This window comes from Coffea arabica, chromosome 3e (genome assembly GCF_036785885.1).
Source record: "Coffea arabica cultivar ET-39 chromosome 3e, Coffea Arabica ET-39 HiFi, whole genome shotgun sequence".
NCBI lineage: Eukaryota > Viridiplantae > Streptophyta > Magnoliopsida > Gentianales > Rubiaceae > Coffea > Coffea arabica.
The window spans coordinates 44,724,399-44,748,138 of NC_092315.1; the positions used below are offsets into that span (position 1 = coordinate 44,724,399).

Here is a 23,740-nt window from a genome sequence, read left to right on the forward strand (position 1 = left end):
TTAATATTTTGACTTTTTTCTTGATACTAAAAAGGAGAAGAGTCACTCTAAATTTTTTATTATTTTTATTATGCAAAGAGGAGAGTATTTTCTTCTAAAGTTTTTTAATTTGCTAAGTTAGTTTAATGGTAGGATAAATTGCCTAAAAAATAACTCTTGGGGGTAAATTGATAATGAGACTATATTTTATGGGGGTAAAGTAATAATAATTTTAAGGATTAAACATGTCTTTTCACTTTAATTAACAAACTCCGTTAAGTTTGACAGTTAGTTTTGGGGGTAAAGTAACTAAAAAATAACGTTCAGGGGGAAATTGATAGTAGCACTAAACGTTAAGGAGGTAAAGTGATAATAACCCTAAACTTAAGATTTCTACCAATTCACAACTTAACCCAAATAGATCATAAATTTGCAATTAACAAATTTTTTTCTCAAATAAAAATTAGTCCTTAAAACAAGATATACTTAAACTAATATGTCTAAAGTTTGAATCCAAAATTGTGGGGTGTCACATACTTTGTTACTCCTTGAGATGTTCTATAATATTCTCTTATAAACACCAATATCCTCCCTTAAAAGTTGAGGCACCAAATAGGATCAGTGGTAAAAGTTGAAGACCTATGAGAGTTGTTTTTTTTTTAACAACAATATTTTTAAAATATTTTCTAACTGGGGATGGGTGGGATTTAAGAAGTAGAGAGGGGATAAGGGGGCTAGAATTGTTTATTTTTTGATATATGTACAAGACACATTCCTTCTTTTGAAAATAAAAGTGGTTTAAAACAAAATTTTGGAGTGAAGAATTTCCCGGCTGCGTAAAGTTGAAATAGCAGTTTAGCTCTTTGTAGTAAATTGTAATCCATTAGTCTAATTACCAAAAGATGTGGTCACTATGTATAGATAAAGGACTAGAAGTATGCACACGAATGAAATATAAGAAAATTTTGACAAATCTGGATAAATGAAAACATAAGAAATATAAGATAATTTGGATAAACGAAAGGATCATTTACCACACACTCTGACAAATGAACCAGCCAATGATGTTAATCATTATATTCTATTCATATCTGTATTCTAATTCTTTATTAACATATATTCCACTTTATTGTTGATAGGATTAATTATAATAGTCCCCTTTTTTTTTAAAAAAAAACTAGTTTTTTATTTTATTCGTATAATGATAAACAACATACAGAAATTTCCTTCTACATATGTTTAATTTTGCGAAATGAAGGCATTCCTATTCTGTCTAGACGTATTGCCCCACGGGCCAGTCTTGGGAATGTAGAAAAGGTGTCATACAACCTGACATGTTGCTGTGGATGAGATACCCCCTCATTGGACAACGCATCAGCAACTGTGTTAGCCTCCCGATAACAATGTGATAAACAAGTCGGGTACTCCAAAAAATGCCGAATCTGCCTGACCTCCCTTGTAATCTGCCATGGACACTGAATTTGACGATGAATAATTCGAACTAAGGCCAATGAGTCCGATTGTATACATATATTCCCAAACCCCCTTTGTATACACGTTTGAAGACCAATGAGAAGTGCCCGAACCTCTGCATGGAGACTTGTAGTTTGTCCAAAGTAGGCCGAAAAACCAAAGAGTGGTAATCCCGTTGAATCCCTTAGAACACCACCACCTCCACCCAGACCTGGATTACCCTTAGAACAACCATCTGTATTTAGTATGAACCGCCCTGGCTCCTTTGACTCCCAGCGAATAGCTTTGAAGGTAATTCTTCCAACATTAAAATTCGGCGAATCATACAATTTTCGGAAAGACTGGGATCGGAATGCTTGTTTGAAATGAATCCCTACCATGGACTTAATTTCCAAGAAAATTGCTTGGCAGATTGCAGATGGTCGCATTTGAGCACCTTCGAACATTGCTTTGTTTCTTGCCTTCCAAATTTGCCAACAAATAATAGTAGGAATAATTCGGCCCATAATCCGCCGTAACTCAGAATCATACGACCTCAACCACCATCCTACTAATCGAGACCGCAAAGAAGTTCCTGGGCTTAATCCACATAATCCTCCAAAATAACTCCAAACTACCGACGGCGTGTGGCCGTTGGAGAATAAATGCTCAATAGACTCCTCGGATGCCGAAGGACAACAGAAACACTTGGACGGTAAATGAAAACCAAGTTCACATAGCCTATCTGGTATCGGTATCCTCCCTCGCAACAATCTGAACATGAAAAATGAAACTTTGAAAGGGATACGAGGATGCCAAATCGATGCAAAAACCATCGACTTATTTCGGGTCTGCCTAATATCTTGAAAAGCCAAATGTAAGGAAAATTTTCCAGATGTTGTAGGCATCCAAAAGACTTCCACTTCACTCCCATCTTCCGGAATGGGTTGTTGTAAAATGTAGGACACATACTCCTTTGGTATTGTGCGACATAAGAGGTTCACATCCCAGTGACCATTGTTTATGAAATTATGGAATGACAACTCTAGGTTAACCGGTACTTGTAAGAACAAAGCACCACATCCTAGCCAGTTATCATACCAAAAGTGACATGCCCCCTCTTTTGCAACCCATAACATAGAAAGCTCCACTTGTCGGCTCACATTTACCATCCTCCGCCATATTGAGGAATCCTTATTTTTGAGTTCTACCTGACAAGGATGAAGACCTCTGCAGTATTTTGCTTTCATGTATGTCTCCCACAGCGATGATCTTGTTCGGAAATTCCACCATAGCTTGGAAGAAAATGCTGTGTATACATCCTGTAATCTCCGGAAACCAACTCCGCCCTCATCAACCGGATAACATAGTTGAGACCATCTTATCCAGTGAAACTTTGATTCGTTGGGTGATGATCCCCACAGGAAGGATGAGCAGGTTTTTTCAATAATTTTAAAAACCTTACCCGGGATCACAGATGCTGACATTAGATGCACTGGCATTGATTCCAAGACATGCTTGATTAGAACTATCTTGCCTCCGAAGGAAAGTAACCTTGATTTCCATGACTGAATCCTCCCTATAATAGACTGGCACACTCCTCCAAAATATGATGATTTACATCTTCCAAAGTAGAGCGGAAACCCTAAATAACATATTGGAAAAGGCTTGCAGGCAAATTTTGTGATACGATGAATCACCCTTCGTCTCGCCATTGACATCATTGGATGGACCAAGTAACAACTTTTTTGCACATTAATAAGTTGTCCCGAACATCTTTGATACGCCTCTAACACCTGCATGATCGCCCTTAGAGACAAAGCGGATCCGTTTGCAAATATGAGAATATCATCCGCAAACGCCAAGTGAGTTATATCTGGACAACCATATGGAACTTTGAAGCCCAGAAAGCCCGATTGCAGTGCAAGGTTGTTCAATCCTCTAGACAGTACTTCAGCTCCGATAATGAAAAGCGCAGGTGATAATGGGTCACCCTGACGAAGCCCTCTCAAGGACTTAAAGAAACCATGTGAAGACCCATTAATAATAATTGAAAACCAGACATTAGAAAGCAAGCGCCATACCATATCAATAAATATTTCCCCAAAACCAAAACTTCTCAGGACATTGATGATATGACCCCAAGCGACCCGGTCATATGCCTTAGACATATCTAGCTTCATAGCCACATTACCACCTCTATTCCTTTTTCCAATACCCGAAACCACTTCCTGAGCCAGTAGAAAATTTTCCGTTATATTACGACCCTTCACAAAGCCTGTTTGCTGGGGGGAAATTATTTTTGGCAATATACCAGCCAGTCTATCCGCCAAGATCCGGGAAAGCAACTTATTGAAAAAGTTACATAGACTGATTGGTCTGAAATGAGAAAATTCCTGAGGATTTGTCATTTTTGGAATTAGTACAATCGAGGTAGAAGTGATAAACCGAGGTAACTCCGCCCCACAGAAAAAACTGAGTATTGCATTATAAATATCTTGTTTGATCACTTCCCACGCAAATATAAAAAATTTTCCTGTGAAACCATCCGGGCCAGCAGCACTTTCCTCATCCATTGATTTTACTACTTGATATACCTCCTCGATCGTAGGCAGTGACTATAGCTTTCCATTGTCGTCTGGAGAAATCATACGCGGAATTAGGTGCAACATATTCGAAAATGAATCCAAAGGACCCGTGAAAAGATCATTAAAATATGATATTGCTTTGCTTGCTATGTCCTCATCCTTGTCCATCCAAACTCCATTGGAATTTTTGATGCAATGTATCATTCCTTGAACATGTCTTTGCTTTACCACCGCATGAAAATACCGTGAATTTCTATCTCCCTCTTTAAGCCATTTGACTCTAGCCTTTTGCCTCCAAAACTGCTCTTCAATTGATAGTGCATGACGGAGATCCGCTTGAGCCTTATTTAACTCAATCTGGCATTCGTCTGAGTCATCTTGATCTACCATCTCCTCTGCTCGTTGTACCGCAATTTTCGCAAAATGCACAGTGTCCATGATGTTACCAAAGTATTGCTTGTTCCATGATTGAATAGCCCTTCTCGTTGTCAATAATTTAGAGCATAAAATTCGCAATGGAGATCCATCAACATTTTGATTCCAAGCTTGGCGAATCACCTCTAAGAGTTCAGGTTTGGATGTCCAAACATTCAAAAAACGGAAAGGACGTGGCTTATTATCCAACCTAGTTGCAAATGAAATCTTCAACGGAGCATGATCCGAAGGGTGTCTTGTCAAATGGAGCACAGAAATGGCGTCAGAGAGATCCAAACAAGCCCCGTTGACTAAAAATCTGTCCAACCTTTTTGAAATCCGAGCTCTACTCCTCCGATTATTAGACCACGTGAAACTAGAACCTGAAAATCCTACATCAAAGACCCTAGCCTCCTCCATAAAAGACATGAAATCAGCTCCTTCCGCTATAGCAAATGGACGTCCTCCACGTTTTTCGTGAGGTGCCAAAATGACGTTAAAGGCCCCCCCAATACACCAAGGATGTATTGTAGGTTTATCATTTAACAATGAACACCATAATTCTCGACGCTCCTCCACCGAACACTTTGCATGAACAAAGGACATGATGATTGGACTAGGAAGCAACGGGTTTTGAACATGTAGAGATATATGCTGGTCTGAACTACCAACAGTGGAACAAACGAAAGGACTACTATAGAAAACCCAAATATCACTCGAGCAATTAACAAAGACATAATCAAATGATAATCGAAGACGAATGGACTCAATTTTTGACACATCTACTTTTGGTTCACATATCACAACAAAATGAACTTGATGAAGCCGTACTAGTTTAATTAATCTTCTTAAATTAGGAACCTTTGCAATCCCTCTAATATTCCAAAATATTCCATTAATCATGAGAAAGAGCATGGAATGAGTTTTTGGATGATGTCTCTGACCTTAATTGTCTGTCGGATGTGAATCGAGCACGAACACCCTTTCCTCGCATTTGTCGGAACTCATGGTCATCCCTTTGTGATTGATCAATATTTAAAGCGTCGCTTGATGATTCCAGCAGCTGCTGAGGTGGGACAACCAATCTTGGAGACAAATTGCCCGCAACTGCATTGTCTGTGGAAACAAAATCTTCCTCAGCCCCACGTAAGTCAACATAAATATTGTCCAATGCATTACTTTCGGCCATATGATGATTTTCCAATATGAATGAGTTGTCTGCTGGAAGATGGGTCCCTTGTTTCTCATTTGCTTGTTGCTTATCCAGCTGGTCACCCATTATTGTTTGTTCCCCATGATGTGCATGCGATGAACCCTCCATGTGCGAAAATGCTTGGATAGCAATGTTGTCGGTTTCATCTCCCATAGCTGCAACTTGTCCTTCAGCAAAAATTGAACTTGGTTTGCTTATGAATGAATGTTTAGGAATTGATGCGTCATGTTCCTCTTCAATCATAATAGGACCAGAGTCCTCCTTCATTGGATTTTTTCCCTTCCTTCCTTCATCTCCTTCAGCTAACAGTGGATTGAGCTGGTCATCATTTTGAACCATTTTATCTCCTTCTTCGGCCATCATATGAGAACCAGCAACTTCCTCTACTGCAATCTGTTGTGTTCCTCCTTCATGAATCATATCTGTAGTTCGCACATCCTGAGATTCATTCACAACAGCTTTTTTATGGACATTTTCAAGGTGGGACAACTGAACGTTATTCCCTTGTAACTTTAATCCTTGCTGCTGATGATGTTGCCGCATTCCATCCTCAAGCAAATTTTTTTTGCACTCCACTTGAGAATGACCCAATCGTAAGCAAGATGAACAATAAGTTGGCATATTCTCTGGAACAATTCGTTGCCAAAAACCAGATTCCCCTTCTACAGCAACCCAGACCCTAGACACGATGATTTTAGCTATATCGATCTCAACACACACTCTGGCCACACTAGGACGTGTTCCAGCAGCCGTTGCCGAATCCAAGAACATGGGTCTTCCTACTGGTGACAATATGGAGAACAAAGAATGTTTATCAAAATAATGAATAGGGAGAGCCGGAAGAGTTACCCAAACCGGTACCAAAGAAGACTCCCTATGCACATGGAAATCCCTGGTCCATCTGAATACACGCATTGGATATTTGCTCAATTGCCAAACTCCTCTCGTCCAAATTCTGTTAAAGTCTGCTTCAGCATTGCATTTAATAAGAACATGCCTGTAATCCATCAATCCAATGGAAACTTGGTCTTTCAGGTTTAATGAAGCAAAAAACTTTCGAATAGTCTCCAATGAAGGTCGCCCGTGAGAAAATTTTCCAACCAAAGCCCATCGAAATGGTGCCGCAAGTCTGTCCGCGTCTGCTTTTGAAAAAACAACAGCAGCTTCTCCCTTGTAAACTGATGCCTGCGTGATCTGGATTGTAGATACCGCCGGTTGTGTAAAGAGTTGAGAAAAAGATTTTTTTCCTGTAGGAGACATCCCTTGCCCCTCAGCCGACGGCTGAAGGGCAGCCATGAATCCTTACTTCACAAACTAATTCAGGTGAAGAATGAAGAAGTTGCGAGGTTTTTATTCCCTAACATTATTTTTTTCTCATCTTTACTCTGATTTTTTGTCCACTTTCCATATTAGCCCACTTCCATCACTCTAGTTGAAAATTGAGAGGAAATTACCTCAGCATAGTATATAAAAAAACAATCCTAGAAGCTTGTAAGCCAGATCCATCATGATTTTCCCTTTTCATGATTGGAGCCTAGATTTGCTTGCTTTAACTTGTGGTCGTCTAAATAATAAAAAAATTTGAAAACCATCGTTAATTAACAATCATTCCTATGGAATCGATACCTAGTATCCCCTATACTCGATAAACTATCTTTATACTTGTAAAAAATTGGGTATTGAGGTTTTTAAAATTTAGTGCAAAGAAAAAACCGTATTAGTATAGACACTATAAGTACTTTTCAAAAGATAATTTTTTTTTACTCAAAGTAGAAACATTTACAAATTTCCAAGGTTAAAAGAAATGATTTTTTTTTTCATTCACTGCCAATGATTCCCATGACAATGGATAAGGCTACACCGTACAACTAAAAGCAGTATGTTACCTTTAAGTGTTTATTTTTTTTGATACTATTACCTTTAAGTTTGATATTCAAGTTATCTTTAATTGCCTAAGGGACTTAAGATAAGTTGTAGGGCCATAGCCAGCTATTTGGTAGCCCACTTTAAGTCACAGGGGATATATTCATTAAGTGTGTGTGTGTTAATTTCGTCTATGGAAAAAAAGGATATATTCATTGTACCAGTGATTTATGTTGTTTTTCATGATACCGCCCGCCATTGGGAAGTTTGATCACAACTGCCCAAGGATTATTCCTTAGAAATGCCAGAACGTATGTTGGTTTAATTAGTTTAGAGTCTTTAGACTATTTAGATCTCACTGTATTTGGATAAAACAAGATAATCCCACATCGCTTAATTAAAATTAACTAAACTAATCAATAAAGGATCTTGGTCTTGACACTAAGGTTTCGTTTGATAAAACTGAATCTGAATTCTGAAATCTGAATACTGAAACAATTAATTTGCTGAATTTTAAGCACTGAAAAGAAATATATGAATGTCTGAATTTTAATGCTAAATCTATTTATACTGTTTGATAAATATTTATAACTAAATGCTTAATAAGTTAAATTTGACAATTTTGCTCTTATATCTTTTCATCCAAAAAGAAATAGAACCTATGATTTAATTAGCTAAAAATGTTAGGTATGAAAATTACAATATTTACTTTTAAATTAAATTAATATAAGAGATGAAATATAGTATATGAAGAGTATACAGAAGATGTGAAAGTCATTCAAAAGGGAGAAAAAAGAAATAGAAAATCATTAGATAGAGAATATTAGGTTGTTTAATTAGATAAGAATTTTGAACATAATTAACAAACAAGGGTAGATTTGGCAGATAAGATAAGGTAATTGAAGTAATTTTATTGATTCTTATCAGAATTAAGCATTCACTTAGGATTCTTGTGCTGAAAAAAATACACACAAGTTCAGCAAATGAATTTTCATTTATCAAACACTCAAAACATCTGAATGTCTGAAAAAGTTCAAATTTAGCACTTTTTTATGTTATCAAACAGACCCTAACTGTTGATTAGTTTTTGCTTGAAGTCCATATTCAGTTTAGCGTAAATTACCTTTTATCCCCTTGTGATTTAATGTTTTACCATATTATTTCCATGTGATTTTAAAACCCATATATAATTTCCACATAATTTTTGTTAAAGTGGCATCGTTAGTTTTCCATTAAAACTAACGGTCAATAGTAAAAAATCAAAGTCAAACTAATAAATGGATAAATTAACCCTTTCATGAATTCTTTTTTCCCCTCCAAACATAAAAAAGAAGAATTGAAATAAAAAATAGATAAATAAGAACTAGAAAATACCATTAAAAATTTGGTTTAAAAACTATAATGATATTTGCAGTAAAAAAAGAGTTAGTACTTTTCATTTCTTATTTATTTGATTTATATTTCCCTTTTATCTTTTTTGTTTCTTATTTATTTTTTATTTTCCTTCCATTTGGATTGGTTATTTTTAAAAAACTAGTTTTTCAAATACAATATTACATTAATATACAAACAAAAATAATTCCAAAAATATTTCATCTATACAATATATCAAAAATAATTCACAAATATACACAAAAATTAAAAATAAGAAAATTTTATAACATTTTCCACCTATCACTATCACCCCCACCTAGGGGTGCAAACGAGTCGAGTTGAGTTTTGGCCTAATCGATCCGAACCTCCAGTTAATTTTATGAAACTTGAACTCGAGCTCGACGAGCTCAAAATGTCAAGCTCGAGCTCAAGCTTAAAAAATAAAAAAATAAAAAAATAATTATTGTTTTATTTTTAAAAAATAAAAATAATTATTTTATTTTTAAAAATGAATAAAATAATAATTTTTTAACAAATAATAAAATATTAGGGATATATATGTAATTTTACTATTAAAAAAAAATATATAATCGAACTCGCGAGCCGCTCACGAGTCAACGAGATTAATATTTTTAAACTCGAACTCCAGCTCGATATTGACCGAACTCGATCGCGAGCGGTTCAATTCGTGAACAGCCCTATCCCAACCTATCACTGCTATCACCCCTTTCCTCCTCCCCTCCTCATCCTCTTCGCTCTCCTTCTTCGTTTCTTTATCTCTTCCTTCTCCCATTTTCCCCTTTCCTCTTCCTTCTCTCCTCTTCCCCCACAATCACTGTCACCAACAATCGCCACCCCCTCCCTCCTCCTTTCTCTTACCCCTTCCTCCCCCTCTTCCCCGCTCTTTCTCCTCCTCTCTTCCCTGTCTCTTTTCCTTCTCCCCTCCCTTCCCACCTCTTTCCCAGCCAAATCAGAGGGAGAGGGGAAAGGGGAGGGGTGGTGGGTGGCGGGGAAGGGAGGCGAGAAGGAAGAGAGACGGGGAAGAGATGAGGAGGAAGAGCGGAGAAGAGGAGGAGGAAGGGAGAAGAGAAAGGAGGAGGGAGGGGGTGGTGATTGTGGGTGGCAGTGTTCATTTTTAAAAAGTATTTAATTTTTTTTTAATTTTAAAAGGTACTCCAAAATATATTCCAAAACCCTCTCCAAAAACACCACAAAAAATATTTATAGTAAAAGTTTTTTATATACACCGTTATAGTAAAATATTTCAAAAACACTACTAAAAACAACTAATCCAAACAGGGCCTTGTTTGGCAAACAAGTTTTTGTCCAAGTTTGTCTGCTACAAAATTTTTAACAACTTTAATTACAGTAACCTCAAAAAACTTTTTAAAATTTTAAACTATACACTTCAAAATATCCAAAACTTTACACACTTCCCAAAATTTTTCTACAACTTCTACAGTAACTACAGTAAAATTTTAGACAAACACTCAAAAAACTCACTCGCCAAATTAGGCCTAGGTTTTGTAGACCAAAGTACAAGTTTCTAAAATCATCTTTTCTTTTCTCAAATGAGAGAGACAGAAAAAAAAAGAAAAGAAAAAAAAGTAGTGAAAGGGTAAATTTGTTAATTTATTGACTTGATTTTGACTTTTTACTCTTGACCATTAGTTTTAACGAAAAAATTATCGGTCATACTTTAATCTAAATTATGAGGAAGTGTATATAGGTTTTAAACTATAGGAGAATTATGTGGTAAAACATCAAACCTCATGGGATAAAAGGCAATTTATCCTTCTTTTTTAACAGTGTCCACCTCATGGAAACATCACGACAAACATGAGGAATTTAAGGTCAACAAAGTTCCTTAAATCACATTAGTCCTTCTAGACACTTTTTATTGTACATGTAGCTTAGCAAAATCTAAAATTTATGTCCATGTTCAAAGCATTTGATTCTAGACACTGGATACTAGCTTCTTTTTTTATTTTTTTTGGCCGTTCTCGTCTACTCCTCAAAACCTACTTTAACCTCTTCTGAAGGCAAAAATGCTAAATATCAGAAACAACAAAAAGGATGCTTTTGAATTCTCCTTCTGACATTGAGGATCATAATAAGCAAGTGAAACCAGGCTGGCAAAAGTTTCCATAGATAATCTATCAATTCGTCATCATCTAGAATAATAGTAAAACAAACTTAACATGAGATGGAGGTTAATCTTATGACGAAGAGCACCACCTAGCAGAATTCTTTGAGAAGATTCAAACAGTACAAATTATTTAGGACATTAATGTAGAACAAAATGACAACATAACACAAACACGAGGAAAAACACACAGATATCTTAACCAAACTGCCAACAGTTGTGGCCCTGGTACGGGTAGGGCAACTGTATATAGTACACCCCATTCATCATTTCATGGCAAATTAACACATGCACCAAGGATACCAAGTGCAACAAGTGATTCTGGCACACACCGGCCACATCCACCGCAATCTTCATCGCTAACGGCAAGGTTTTCAGACACAGACTGGTAACGGTCCTTTCTGAAGAAGTTTTCTTGATGCGGTCTTCTCCAGCACTTTCACAGATTTTGAAGCTTCCAGTTTTTGCACCAATAAAGCTGCCTTCATGTGTTAGTTAAATTTATCAATCTGTATATATGGACTTCAAATTTGCAACAATTTTTATGTAAAATCCACTCAAATTTTGCATGACGGAAGAAGTACAATAAAGTTAAACCAAAAACGAAATGATAATAATAATAATAATCTTAAGTTTATGCAACTTTTCTGCAACCAACAAAAGGAAAAAAAAATAAAATTTAATTACCGAAGGCAAGGTCAAGCAGAAGCATGACCAAAATGGATTTACGTGAATTCTTGCCCATAATGCAGATCAGTTGCTTTTCGCTGTCTGATCGAACAAATTAACTCAAGACTTGAATGGTTTGGAGTACATTTTGGCCGAATTTCTGAGGATAAGTTCGTTGAATTTTGCATTAAACGAATGATCACATCCTTAATTGTTAATCTGGAGCTGACAATGGCATTTGCATCCGGCATCAGTTAAATCTTCGAAGTATATTTTGATGAAAGTAAAATAATCCGGTAAACTGAAAATTAAATTATTAAAACAGGTGAGTAGTCCATGTGATTTGATTTTTTAACTTAGGCAATCAGCTAAAGATCCGGTTACCAGATTTTCCATCTATTATTGAAGAAGATATTCACTGGTATTTTGTATTTTTATAAGTAACTAAACAAATTCTAACGTGAATATTAACTTTTCATTGCGGCAAAAAAGCTGGTAGATGGAAAGCCATACTTGACCTATATGGTTCTATCCTAAATCGTCCATTTTTTTTTGCTAATATCTATTATTGTACACTATCATCTATGAGATTAGATCGGATTTAATTACAAAAGGAACTGATCTGATAGCGAAAATCAGGAAAATATTCCATCTAAATCAGGAAAATATAATGATTCAAAATCATAATATTGGGGGGACTACAAGTACAAAATCAAAGTTGTTGACTAATGTCAATTTGATGTTAACTATTAATCATTGTTCCATTTCCATTAATGGTCCTAAATCTACCTAAAATCACAAATTTTGGGGATTAGATTTTTTTTGTCCAACATTGGGGAGCAATTTGACACACTGGCTAAATATTAGGGACCAAAACTGTAATTCTCCCATATATTTATGTTCTCTTGTACGTATATACATATAATTTAGCAATCAGGGCAGAACTGAAAATTTTTATTACGGTCTGCATTAACTATATTGCAAGTCCAATAGTTGGCTCGTTGATCATTCTCAAAGTACCAATTGAATAAAGGGAAAAACATACAAATATTCTTTCACACATGGCTTTGTATCTTTTACGTCCTTTACATATGAAATAATCACTTTTTGTCGCTTACCTATTAGTTTGTAACTTTTACATCCCTCACATATGCAATGATATTTTTTTATCCCTCACAAATGAAAATACACATTTTTAGTCCCCAAGCTCATTTTTACTCATATTCTTGTTGGAAAAAATCACGCGCACCTCATGCCTCACAAACTTTAGTGACAAAATCGAAAGATCGCAATGAAAAAAAGGGAAAAACATCCCTCAATTAAAGTAAAGGGACCAAATTGGCCCAAAAATAAAAGTAAAGGGATGACATTATCCTAAATTTAAGTAAAAGGATTAAAAGTGATTCAATAAAAAAAAGTTAAAAGGCTATTTGGGTCATTTAATTTTTTATATGATTATTTCAAGTTCAAGTTACACAACTAAAGAGTTTATTTCAAAAAAAAAAAAAACTAATGTGTTTATTTACCATTTCAAAAGATTAAGCTCAAGAATCATTTGCTTTCGCCATTTTGACTAAACCCCGTGAATGTTTTATTTCAATTTTCTTCATTAACCCATTCGGCTGTTTGGATTTCGGCTGAGATAAAGAAACAGGTGAAAACATCCACAAAAATTAGAAGTGAAATTCGACAGCCAAAAACAAATAAATATGGGTAAAGACTAGGGGAGCCTGATCCAACAATCGTTGCATTGTGAAGGGTTCAAGCCGCCCTTGAATGTTAGGCTCTGCAATTCAGTTTATTATAGCCCAAATCTAGTTTAATACTACAATAGAAGTACTTGAGAAGGCAACTTTCAGCTTAGGAAAAATTGCAGTAACCTATTACAAGCAACCAAGTCGCTTAGGCATAACATAGTACAGAGAATTAAGTTGATTAGAAAAGTTTGTAATAACCTATTACAAGCAGGTAAGAACAAGGAATTAGGTTCCGATGGTCCTAATATACATCCTTTTGGTAATTGATTCGTCAGCCTGCTGTTGTTGCTTCTTTATTAGTTATCGTATGCTTCCATTTCCACAAGTTCTTCTCTGAGCACAGCCATGGAATCAGAAATTTCAGCCTTATATACGTAAAACTTGGTCATAATCAAGAAAAAAATAATATTCAAGACATTTAATATGGTAAAAAATCCGTAATAATAATCTAGATGAGAAGCATTAAGGTTGTTCTGAATCCATTCATTCCCATCCCTCTTTGTGTCACGAGAAACTGTAGACCAAAGAAAACTGCTGATGAAATTTGCAGCTCCAAGGCAAGTCATGGCATAAGATTTCTAAGACTTTTCATGTTTTCTGGTGCCTGATCATAGAAGAAGTCGACCTTTGCTACCTCCAGAAATGCATCAGCTATTCCCATAAGCACGAATTGTGGAAGCAAAAGGAATTTGGACCTAGGTACTTGACCTGCATTTTGTACTAGGCCATGATTTTTGGCCACAGAAAGTCTGTATCTCTCAGTTAGTGATGCCACTGCCATGACAACAATATGCAGAGTCATTCCAACTCCCATCCTTTGTAGTAGAGTGATTCCTCTAGGATTTTTAGTCCACTTTCTAATGAATTTCATGAAATGTCCATCGTATAATACCAAGGAGATTAGCATGGATGTCTACCTAATGTCCATCAATGTCCATGGTATAATTAGTTGTTAACTAAAATTATATTACATTAGCCCTCCAAATGTGTTTAGTAGTGGTTTTATTTGTTTTCTTTGGTTTTTTTTTTTTTTTTGTAGAAGTGTCCTATACCAAATTAAAAATTAGTTTCCTTATAATAGTAAACAATTAGTATATAATTTACTATACAATTAGCATTACTTTTTTTGGTTCAACAAACAAGTGCTAACGGTGTCTAATAGGCACTGAATAAAAACGATTAGTGTAACAGGTCAAAAGGATGCAATAAATGTGAGTGTTACATGATAACTTAAGTGTGATTTAGATGTCTTAACGAGTATTTATTGAGCACCCGTTAAAAAAATTTTTACTTTTAAATAATAGTTAAGGAAACATTAATTTTTCTTTTAATTAAGTGTCCTATAACAAGCCAATTCCTAGCTTTATGCTTTGTCTTTATTATAAAAAACATCTTATTCACAGTTATCATCTATATATATATATATATATATATATATATATTGTAGGTTCAATGCTTCGAATCTAAGCCATCCTATTCGTAATCCCTTCATTGTTATCATCCAATCCAACCCTAATTTTACAGTTAGCATGCTTTACTTTTTTTTTTCTTAAGATGGAAGGTTTTGAATTTAAGACATTCTACTTGTAATATCTCCTTTCTTATCATCCAATCCAACTCTCATATGTATATATATAGGCCATTTGCTCTTATACAAGTAGTACTCGTGCTACGATAGTAGTAAATCCTAGTATTAACAGTAAAATGATTACAAGTATGCGTGCAGAATTGAATCTTTTTGTGGGCTTTGACCAGTCAAGTTACTCAAATATTCTCATTAGTCAAATGACAAGATTGCCTTTGTAGATTGAACAAGCAAAACAAAATGCAACAATGAAGTTGATCAACAACCATGCATTTATTACTGATTAATTTAGCAAAATATCTATCTTGAACAGTCTAGGATCAAGCTTGACTTAATTTTGACATATATTGTTGATTTTCAAAGTAACCACGTGCTCATTTACAAAACTTTCAATATTATGGATTCAAGGATTGAACTTGATTTAATTTGGCATATACTTGATAACAATAAGTTGAAGACCAAGATTCAATGATTGAGCTTGATTTATTTGACATTTATTGTGGATCGTTAAGACGTACAAACTACTAAGTACTATATTTATTTTTCAAGAAGTAGGGAAACGTGGTTGTTAAACAAATATAAGTCAACTATTAGTTAATAATTGAATATGCATTAAAAGATTTTGAATCAACAATGTAATATTTCTTTATCCCACGTAAATCACAAGACTGATTAGGAATAATCTTAGCTAGAACAGATTGGAACTGAAACACTAAAAAAAAAATACTAGTTTTTCTAAAAGGTGCCCATAGGGCATTCGTTAACACATCTAATATTCATCTAACATATCTTGTATATACACATATTAACAATTATTAACTACCCTCCTTTTCATTTATATATTTTTCTTATTTAATGTTATCTACCCTTCCTTGTATTTATATACTTTCCCTAATTAATTTTACATTTTCAAAAACTATGATACCTAAAATATATTTTAATGGGTGCCCATAGGCACCCATTAGACAGACCAAAAAAATAGTATTGAAATTAACACATTTAAGAACTACGGTTAATTGCTAATTACTTACTTATGGAGCTCAATAGGTTTTTCACAAGCACAACAAAATGAGAAGCACTTTGGCCGTTCATTCAAGTCACCACTCCTTGGTATTCTAGTGTAGTAGTTAGTACTCAACGAAATTTGCTATTTGCAAAAGCTTTGGCATTTTAATTAAATCCTTATACTATATAAGAATGAATTGTGGTCAAAAAGGGTTTGAATTTCAACCGCATGGATAGAAGTTTTTTGAAAATACAGAATATTGTGTAGTTTTTTTTTAAAACTTTTGGTACAACTGAGGATAGCATATGTTTAAGTATATTTACTGAAATATAATCATTTTGGTACATTTAAAATTTTGATTTATGGAGACATCTGGGTATTTATGGAATACAAAATTATTTTGTAATCGTTTTTGCATAGAGTATAACTCATATAAGCTTATATGTTGGTATAATTACTAAAATGGTGTTATAGATACATTTATTTAAAGTGTGGCTTTTGTTGTGCAATTAATACAAAGACATATTAGCACATTGTATAATTAACACGTTGCTATAACTTGCCATTGGAGGATATTCCTTTGTCTAAAACAACTTATGTTTGCTCTTGGGCGATTTTCAACTGATATCAGTAGGGGTCTTTTAGGAATGGTAAAATTGTAAAAGCATTGATAAAGTAAAGTGTACAAATGTGTGCTGTAATTAGAATATACTATTATTAGATTTGTCATATTTGATCACTAATTCTTTCTAGATTGTACTATTATTTGTCCAATGAAAATCCTCTCTAACCACAGGCACCAAACAAGATAGTTTCTACCCGTTGTTACTATCAACATAGTTTCTATGGGTTTCGGTTTACCGTCTCGGGAGTTATGTTCTGCTAAAACCAAATTAATTTGAATAAGTTTACCAGATCCTCTTTCTATAGTTCATTAACGAGTTACAACATTGTAAGTTAGCCATTAGCATTAAAACGTATTAAGTCACCAATTCTTATATTATATAGCCGAGTTAAGAATATGCACAATGCATAGAGTAGTTTTAACACTCGATTGCCTCTTTCTCAACATTTTAAATTTAGACAAGATCGTCGCCTTGAATTTCTCAAAACTCAGTTAGGAAGCCAATTGAGAGGTAAATTTAGACAAGATCGTCGCCTTGAATATTTGTAAAAATTATTATTTTTCCACTAAGAGAAAAATTCTTTCGTCATTAAAACAAATTTGATGAGTTAAAATATTTTTCAAATGCTGAATAACAAGCTAGCCAAATGATAGGATGCATATTTTTGTACAGATTTCTTTTGATGGTATATGCTAAAAATCACATTGCACACGATGCTAAGAAGCTGGAACTATTTGGAATAGGGGGTTTCATTTTGGCCATAGACTTGCACTTATTACATAAATGAACAAGCATTAGAATGCATTAAAATTGCAGATTCATTAACTAGGATCCTAGTTACAACTAAGACAAGCATTAGAATGCATCAAACCTATTCTATATCTTTAAGCAAAACTCTTTTACAATACATAACTGAACAAGCATTATGATGCATTAAAATTGCAAATCCGTTAACTAGGATCCTAGTTACAACTAAGACAAGCATTAAAATGCATTAAACCTCTTCTACATCTTTAAGCAAAACTCTTTTATGACTTTGTCAGACAAGCATTATGATGTATTGAAACCTAAAGACTTAAAAAAGACGGTACAATCTAAAGACTTAAAAGAGAGCCATGTAAAAGCATCTCTCCTAGTAGTAGCATACAAATACACCCTTAGTCCCACAAAGTTGGCAACAACCTCATCAGCCCACTACTACAAAGTAGCAGTATCCCTTGAAGAGAAAACCACAAAAATGGCTATCTCAACCATGAAACTAGTTGTTGTTTGGCTATCCATCTTGGCTGCACCGTGTTTTGGAGACGATGCTACGATAAGCATTGGGGTGCCATGGAATATCCCATGCTTGCAAGCAGTGATAAATACCCAAGGCTGTATTGGTGAAATTGTGAATTCTTTCTTCAGTTTACAGCCCCATAAACTTGGTCCTGCTTGTTGCAGGTCTGCCCTTAGTATTGATGACAATTGCTGGCCTAAAATCTTCCCTTTTAACCCTTTTTTCCCACCACTGCTCAAGAGCTTCTGCAACACACAATTACTCCCACCACAGCCATTGCATTCATGAGTTCTCACGGCCTTCCAAATTTACAGGCTATTATTGGAAATAAGATCACGCAATGCTTGATTACTATTATGGTTTCCCTTGTTACAAGTTACTCGGAGACAGGCCATAGTCGAGAGATCATCCAAGAGGACTAAAGATCATGGATTTTAATGTTTTCAGGCTTGAGTTATTTTTTTTTTTCAATTTTAACTTTTGGTGTTATCACATACCACTTACAAGTATTTTGAATAAAATTGTAGTGAAATATGTCAAACCATTTGTATTAATCTGTTTTTTCTGAACAAGGTTCTTTCTTTGGCAATCGAAAAACCTAAACCAGCAAATCAACATCGTGAATATGAAATTAACAACTTGACTAACAATTTCAAATATATAGGCATGGAGAATATGCAAACTATACATTTTCTTGGCTGAGTGAAAATATGATAAATCATTTCCTATGAATTAAATATGAAGAGGAATTTCCATGCATTTGTTCTAAAACCTCAGCATGTTATTTCTTCAAAGTTAAAACTCGATGATTGCTGATGTATAATTAATATAAAGAAACTTAAAAATTTTGATAATTTGCATGCCATACTTTTAAACAATATAATAATATCAGTAGAAAGGCGTCGAAATTTGTCATATTAGTTATTAGGACAATGGTTATTAGTCCATTCCTGTCTACCTGTATATTGATAACTTGCTTCCGCAAGCTTAGGCACAGAATCAAGTGATGAGGAAATGAAGATTCAGTCAAACTACCATTTCTCAAGGGGGTATCTCAGTAGTTTGGCCAAACCTCAGGGGTGAAAATGTAATTAACCCTAAAATTATCCCTACAATAAAATTTTGAAAGGGGAGGAACATTATTTAGATCTCAAAGAAGAAATATTTATGCATGCCATTTATTCACTATACAAGTCAAAATTCCGCTCATTTTCTGCCATATAATTTGTACAACCTACTGCAACAAGTACACACCAAATTCAGATATACAACAAGTCAAGAACGATACGTTTACTAGCAAAGCCTTTTAATAAAAGGATTTTTTTTTTAAAAAAAAAAAATCTTCCTCAACTGGTTTATCAACAAAGTTTATGGAGAAGATGTATGATATAGTAATAGAACGGTCCATTTGGATTGCTATTTTCTAAACCTTTTATAGAAAAACTTGTACAATAACGATTTAATATATGTGAGATAAAAAAGTGATTGAGAAGCATATTCAAGGAAAACGTAAAAGTTTTTTGGAGAAAAATGATAATACAAACAACAAACTTTTTGTGTATGGCATACAAAGTAGAAAATACTTTAATAATGCTGAGAGAAATTTGATATACAATTATGTTTCCACTTTTTTTTTTAATTCTCAATTTGATCTTCCTCTTCGGATTTAATATTGATTTGGCTCAAATGGAAGTTTATACTAATAGGATAGAAGAATAAGAAACAAATTTTCAAAAGCCACATTCCATGGGATGTCTTTTTCCTCAATCTTATAGTATTGAAGTAATCGTCGAATCGTAATGCCTACTGTGTCCGCTTTTACATTTCCTAGACGATACAGAAAACAATAAAACACAAAAATTACTTAGGAAACAAGGAACTACTAAACTAACCTTAAAAGGAAACGAAATAATGAAAAAATTACTCAAAATATCTTGCCTTGAATACCAGACTCGACGTTTTGCACCAATGACTTGGGGGAGTTAGATGTTGGGATGATAATAAAATGCGGATTTATTTTTTGGAAGAAATTGATTTTTCTTATACAAAAGTTTACAACTGCAGAAAAAGATGGATTGAGATCCCTAAGTACCAAAATAAACGAGTTAGCACAAGTTGCAAAGTATCAATTTTCCCAACACTGTTGATTTCATGCCATAATTTGTACATCTGTGTGAAGCCAAAACGATACACTTAGACTAAAAAAGAAATGAAAATATACTCTACCAAAGTAGAATATGCTCATATAAATAGAGTCGAGAGAAAGAAATTCTAGATTATTATCCTTATTCATTTTTTCTGTAAGTGGGAGGTTTTGAAACCAAAACTTATTATTTGCAATTCCTTCATCTTACCACCCAACCCAACTCTCCCTCCAAAAATTATTATCCATATGGTTGCTTGTTATGTGTGAAAATCTACTAAAATTTATTAACTAGTACTATATATATATATATATTACAAAATTTGGTATTGTAATGGGTAGCTTTTTTTTATGTAATTTGTTCTTTTTTATTCCATACGAGAAAAAAGGTTACAGGCCATATAGGACGAGTAGTACCCCCTTTGTCATGGGTAGCTTATTTTACAAATTTTGTTATATTCTTCTAAACTGAACTACTTGAGTATATAATTAAAAAAAAGAGAAGCACGTTGTGTGACACAAAAAAAGATCTGCAACTGGCAGATAACAGCATGAAAAAGTAAAGAACAACATTAGCAAGTTAAATTTAATACTTGCTCCATCCCAAATTTTTTGTCACATTTTGAAATTTCAACACTTTAAGAATAGTTGCTTGATGGTGATGTTAGTGAATTTGTTTTCAAAATTATTCTCGGACATTCAAACTTCAAATTTAAATTTAGTATGAATTATAGACAAAGATAGAAATAACATTGGAAAAAGAGATCAAAGTAACTTTGATTTTATAAATGATAAATATTTTGGTGCATCCCAAAATGAAAAGCATAACATTTTCAGTGGAACAGAAGGAATAGCAAAGGAAAAGTTAGACTTTCTGTACTATTTTAATTTTAATATTATTGGGCTTCATTATAGTATGCCACCATCATAGTAGATGATTGCTTATAGTAAGCCACCATCATAGTAACAATCAGACACAAATTGTTACAGGGGTATCTGCATAGATACTTCACATGTAGTTTGCCTATTACAATTTTATTACAAGGACAAAATTGTTTTAGAACAAGAAAAATTTAATCCACGATAACCTCAATGAGAAGCATTTTAGAGATGAACTTTTTTCTTTTTCTTTAATGTAAATAAGAGATTTTGAATTCAAAACTTCTTCCTTACACTCTCCTTTCCTGCACCACCCAACCCATTCCTCCTCTCTTTTAGAGACGATAAAAAAGAAACTTCCAAATTTTATCATAAAAAAAAATGTGGTAGCAATCAAGAAGAAAGAAAAGAAAAAGAATAAATTTCTTAATTAGTTGATAATCTAGAATCTCACCTAAAATACTATGCAAGAAGGAAATGACTCTACAATTTGTTACGTGCAAACCACTTCTCTTTCCTTTTTGTTAATTTATGAACAAAGAAGCTTTATATCCATCACATGGTTTTAGATTATTAATAGTTTCATTTCTAGGATCCGGACAAGCAAAGCGAAAATCACCAACCAATCGTCTGGTTCTAGTCTTATTATTCAGATCAACGTTTTGGTATTGAATTAAAGATATTGACTTTATATTAGCCAAAATTAAGATGCAGCTGTAAGTGCTAAAATATTTCAAAAAAAAAATTTTTTGGTAGGCAAAATGATCCAAATAGTCCGTCAACCATTTTTTTATTTTTACTGAACTAAATGTGGTTCTCCAACTTTAATTTAGAAAATTTATTTTTTTATTATTGGCTAATAATATTAGCACTTCTCAAAAATCTCGAAACACTCCACAGTGAGATTTTTCTAATTTTTATGTTAAAACTATCAATTAGTGAATGCTCCATCTGCAGGCAAGAATTCCCACCCCCGCCGCGGCAACTATCACATCTTCCCTTTCTTCAAATTGAGACTTGTAGTCACCAAATTATTGCCTTTTCTCAACAATTGGTTTATAAATGTTGTTTTGATTTCGAAGAATCAAATACCATTTACTTTTGCTAAAGCATAGTAGCAACCCAGTGAATTTGTAACTGGTATAGCAAATAATCACACTGATAATGGCAATATATTAGGATTAAACTAAGCACTATTGAGGACGACAACAAAAAGTCAAACAAAAAAATCAGGCAAAAGAACTTTAAAAACTAGAAAATAATTTCAAAACATAGGCAACAAATTCTTCTCACTTACATTTGAGCTTTTACTTATGCTGCTACCTTGCATCTTTTCACTCATTGTAAAAATCAAGATTTGATTGTGTCATCTTATAAATAAGAATCTTTCTGACAATCACTTTCTATGGGATGCAAATCAATAACTACACTAAAAATCAATGACAAAAATCAAGTTCTAATTTAATGAGACAAAAAAGAAGGAAAAATCAATGACGATTCATAGGCTAAACTTTTGTCTCCAAAATTAAAATCCACGAAGTAGGCTCCAAGTTCTAGTTTCAATGTTTTTGTGAAGAGACATGAGCAATAATTTAAAGGGTTAATCATAATTAATTCCCTTATAACCAACACCATAGCCTTTGAGGCTTGGTAGGGTGGGAGGTCAAGGGTTTAAAACTTTAAACCTTGCCTTCCACCACTTATCACTATATGTGACTGTTATTTTAAGTGATTTAAATCTATACGGGTACATAGTGCATCTGTCTAGTTTAAGGGTAGTTTAGCCCCCGTTGATTCTCCTATGGCCCAATTGGACCCCTTCCCTTAGTATAAGTTAGAGTAGAAGCAATCAAATAAACAAAGAGACATGAGAAAACAAAATTCAGCCAACAATTACAACCAAACCATAACAAGAGTAACCTTGAAAAGACAAAACAAGTTCTAACCCCCAAGGTTACACCGAGGCAAGAGTACTCTCATTTCTCAGATTCTATTGACTCTGTGTAAAGACAGATGCGAATGCGACCGGACTATGGTTTATAAAAGAGATCATGTCTTCCCAGAGGTTCGGACTGCTACGAAAGAATCTGCAGGCTTAAAATTTTCAATTACTGCTAATATGGACATAAATTTTATTCATTCTATAATATTAGGTCGAATTAAATGGGGGCTAAGAAGCATACACCATATTTGCTCCTAAAGGGGACAACAATGGGAAGAAAAAGAAGAAAATGGAAAGTTGGATTGTAATTTGTCAGGTTTTTATTGACTCTGTGAAGACAAAGATATGAATGAGAGCGAGCGGACTATGGTTTATAAAAGGGATATTGACTTCCCAAAGGTTCGGACTTCGGACTGCTACCAAAGAATCTGCAGGCTTAAAAAGGTCTAAGACGTTCCTTATAAGATGTGCATTATCTTGGAACGACGTTATTATCATATCATTTTCTTGTTACTCTTTTAAGTTGTAGGAACGACGAAATGTTGTTTCAAAATCTAAGGGAACAATTTGATTCTAAAACTTTTGGTTGGCAAAAAGTTTGGTTTTACATGCACTTCCAATCATGCAATTAGATATTCTTTTGCAAGACCTAAAACCAAAAAATAAAAAAGCACTAAAGAATAGAATCAACCCATTTAAACTGTTAAAGAACTGAGACTGCCATCCCAAAATTAATTGGTGTTGCCCCCTCAAGCCACAGGTGAGTCACGGGTGAAACTATAAATGGCATAACAAACAGATTCATAGGGTAACAAATAAACCTTA

The 23,740-nt window shown here is 34.1% G+C and overlaps 1 protein-coding gene across 1 annotated transcript; it reads right to left on the reverse strand.

Moving 5' to 3' along the window:
- Positions 1-4,049: 4,049 nt before the first annotated feature.
- On the reverse strand, positions 4,050-6,942 carry LOC140038555 (uncharacterized). The gene is made up of 2 exons (XM_072083938.1): positions 5,378-6,942; positions 4,050-5,307 (listed from the first exon to the last, which is right to left on the reverse strand). Exons 1-2 carry the CDS (start codon positions 6,940-6,942, stop codon positions 4,050-4,052), a joined length of 2,823 nt encoding a protein of 940 aa, XP_071940039.1.
- Positions 6,943-23,740: the final 16,798 nt, after the last annotated feature.

Coding starts and splice junctions, on each gene's coding strand:
- LOC140038555 (XM_072083938.1), bottom strand. CDS start 6,942: ATGGCTGCCCTTCAGCCGTCGGCTGAGGGGCAAGGGATGTCTCCTACA. Junction 5,308..5,377: donor ACATCCGACAGACAATTAAG/GTCAGAGACATC, acceptor TTGGAATATTAG/AGGGATTGCAAAGGTTCCTA.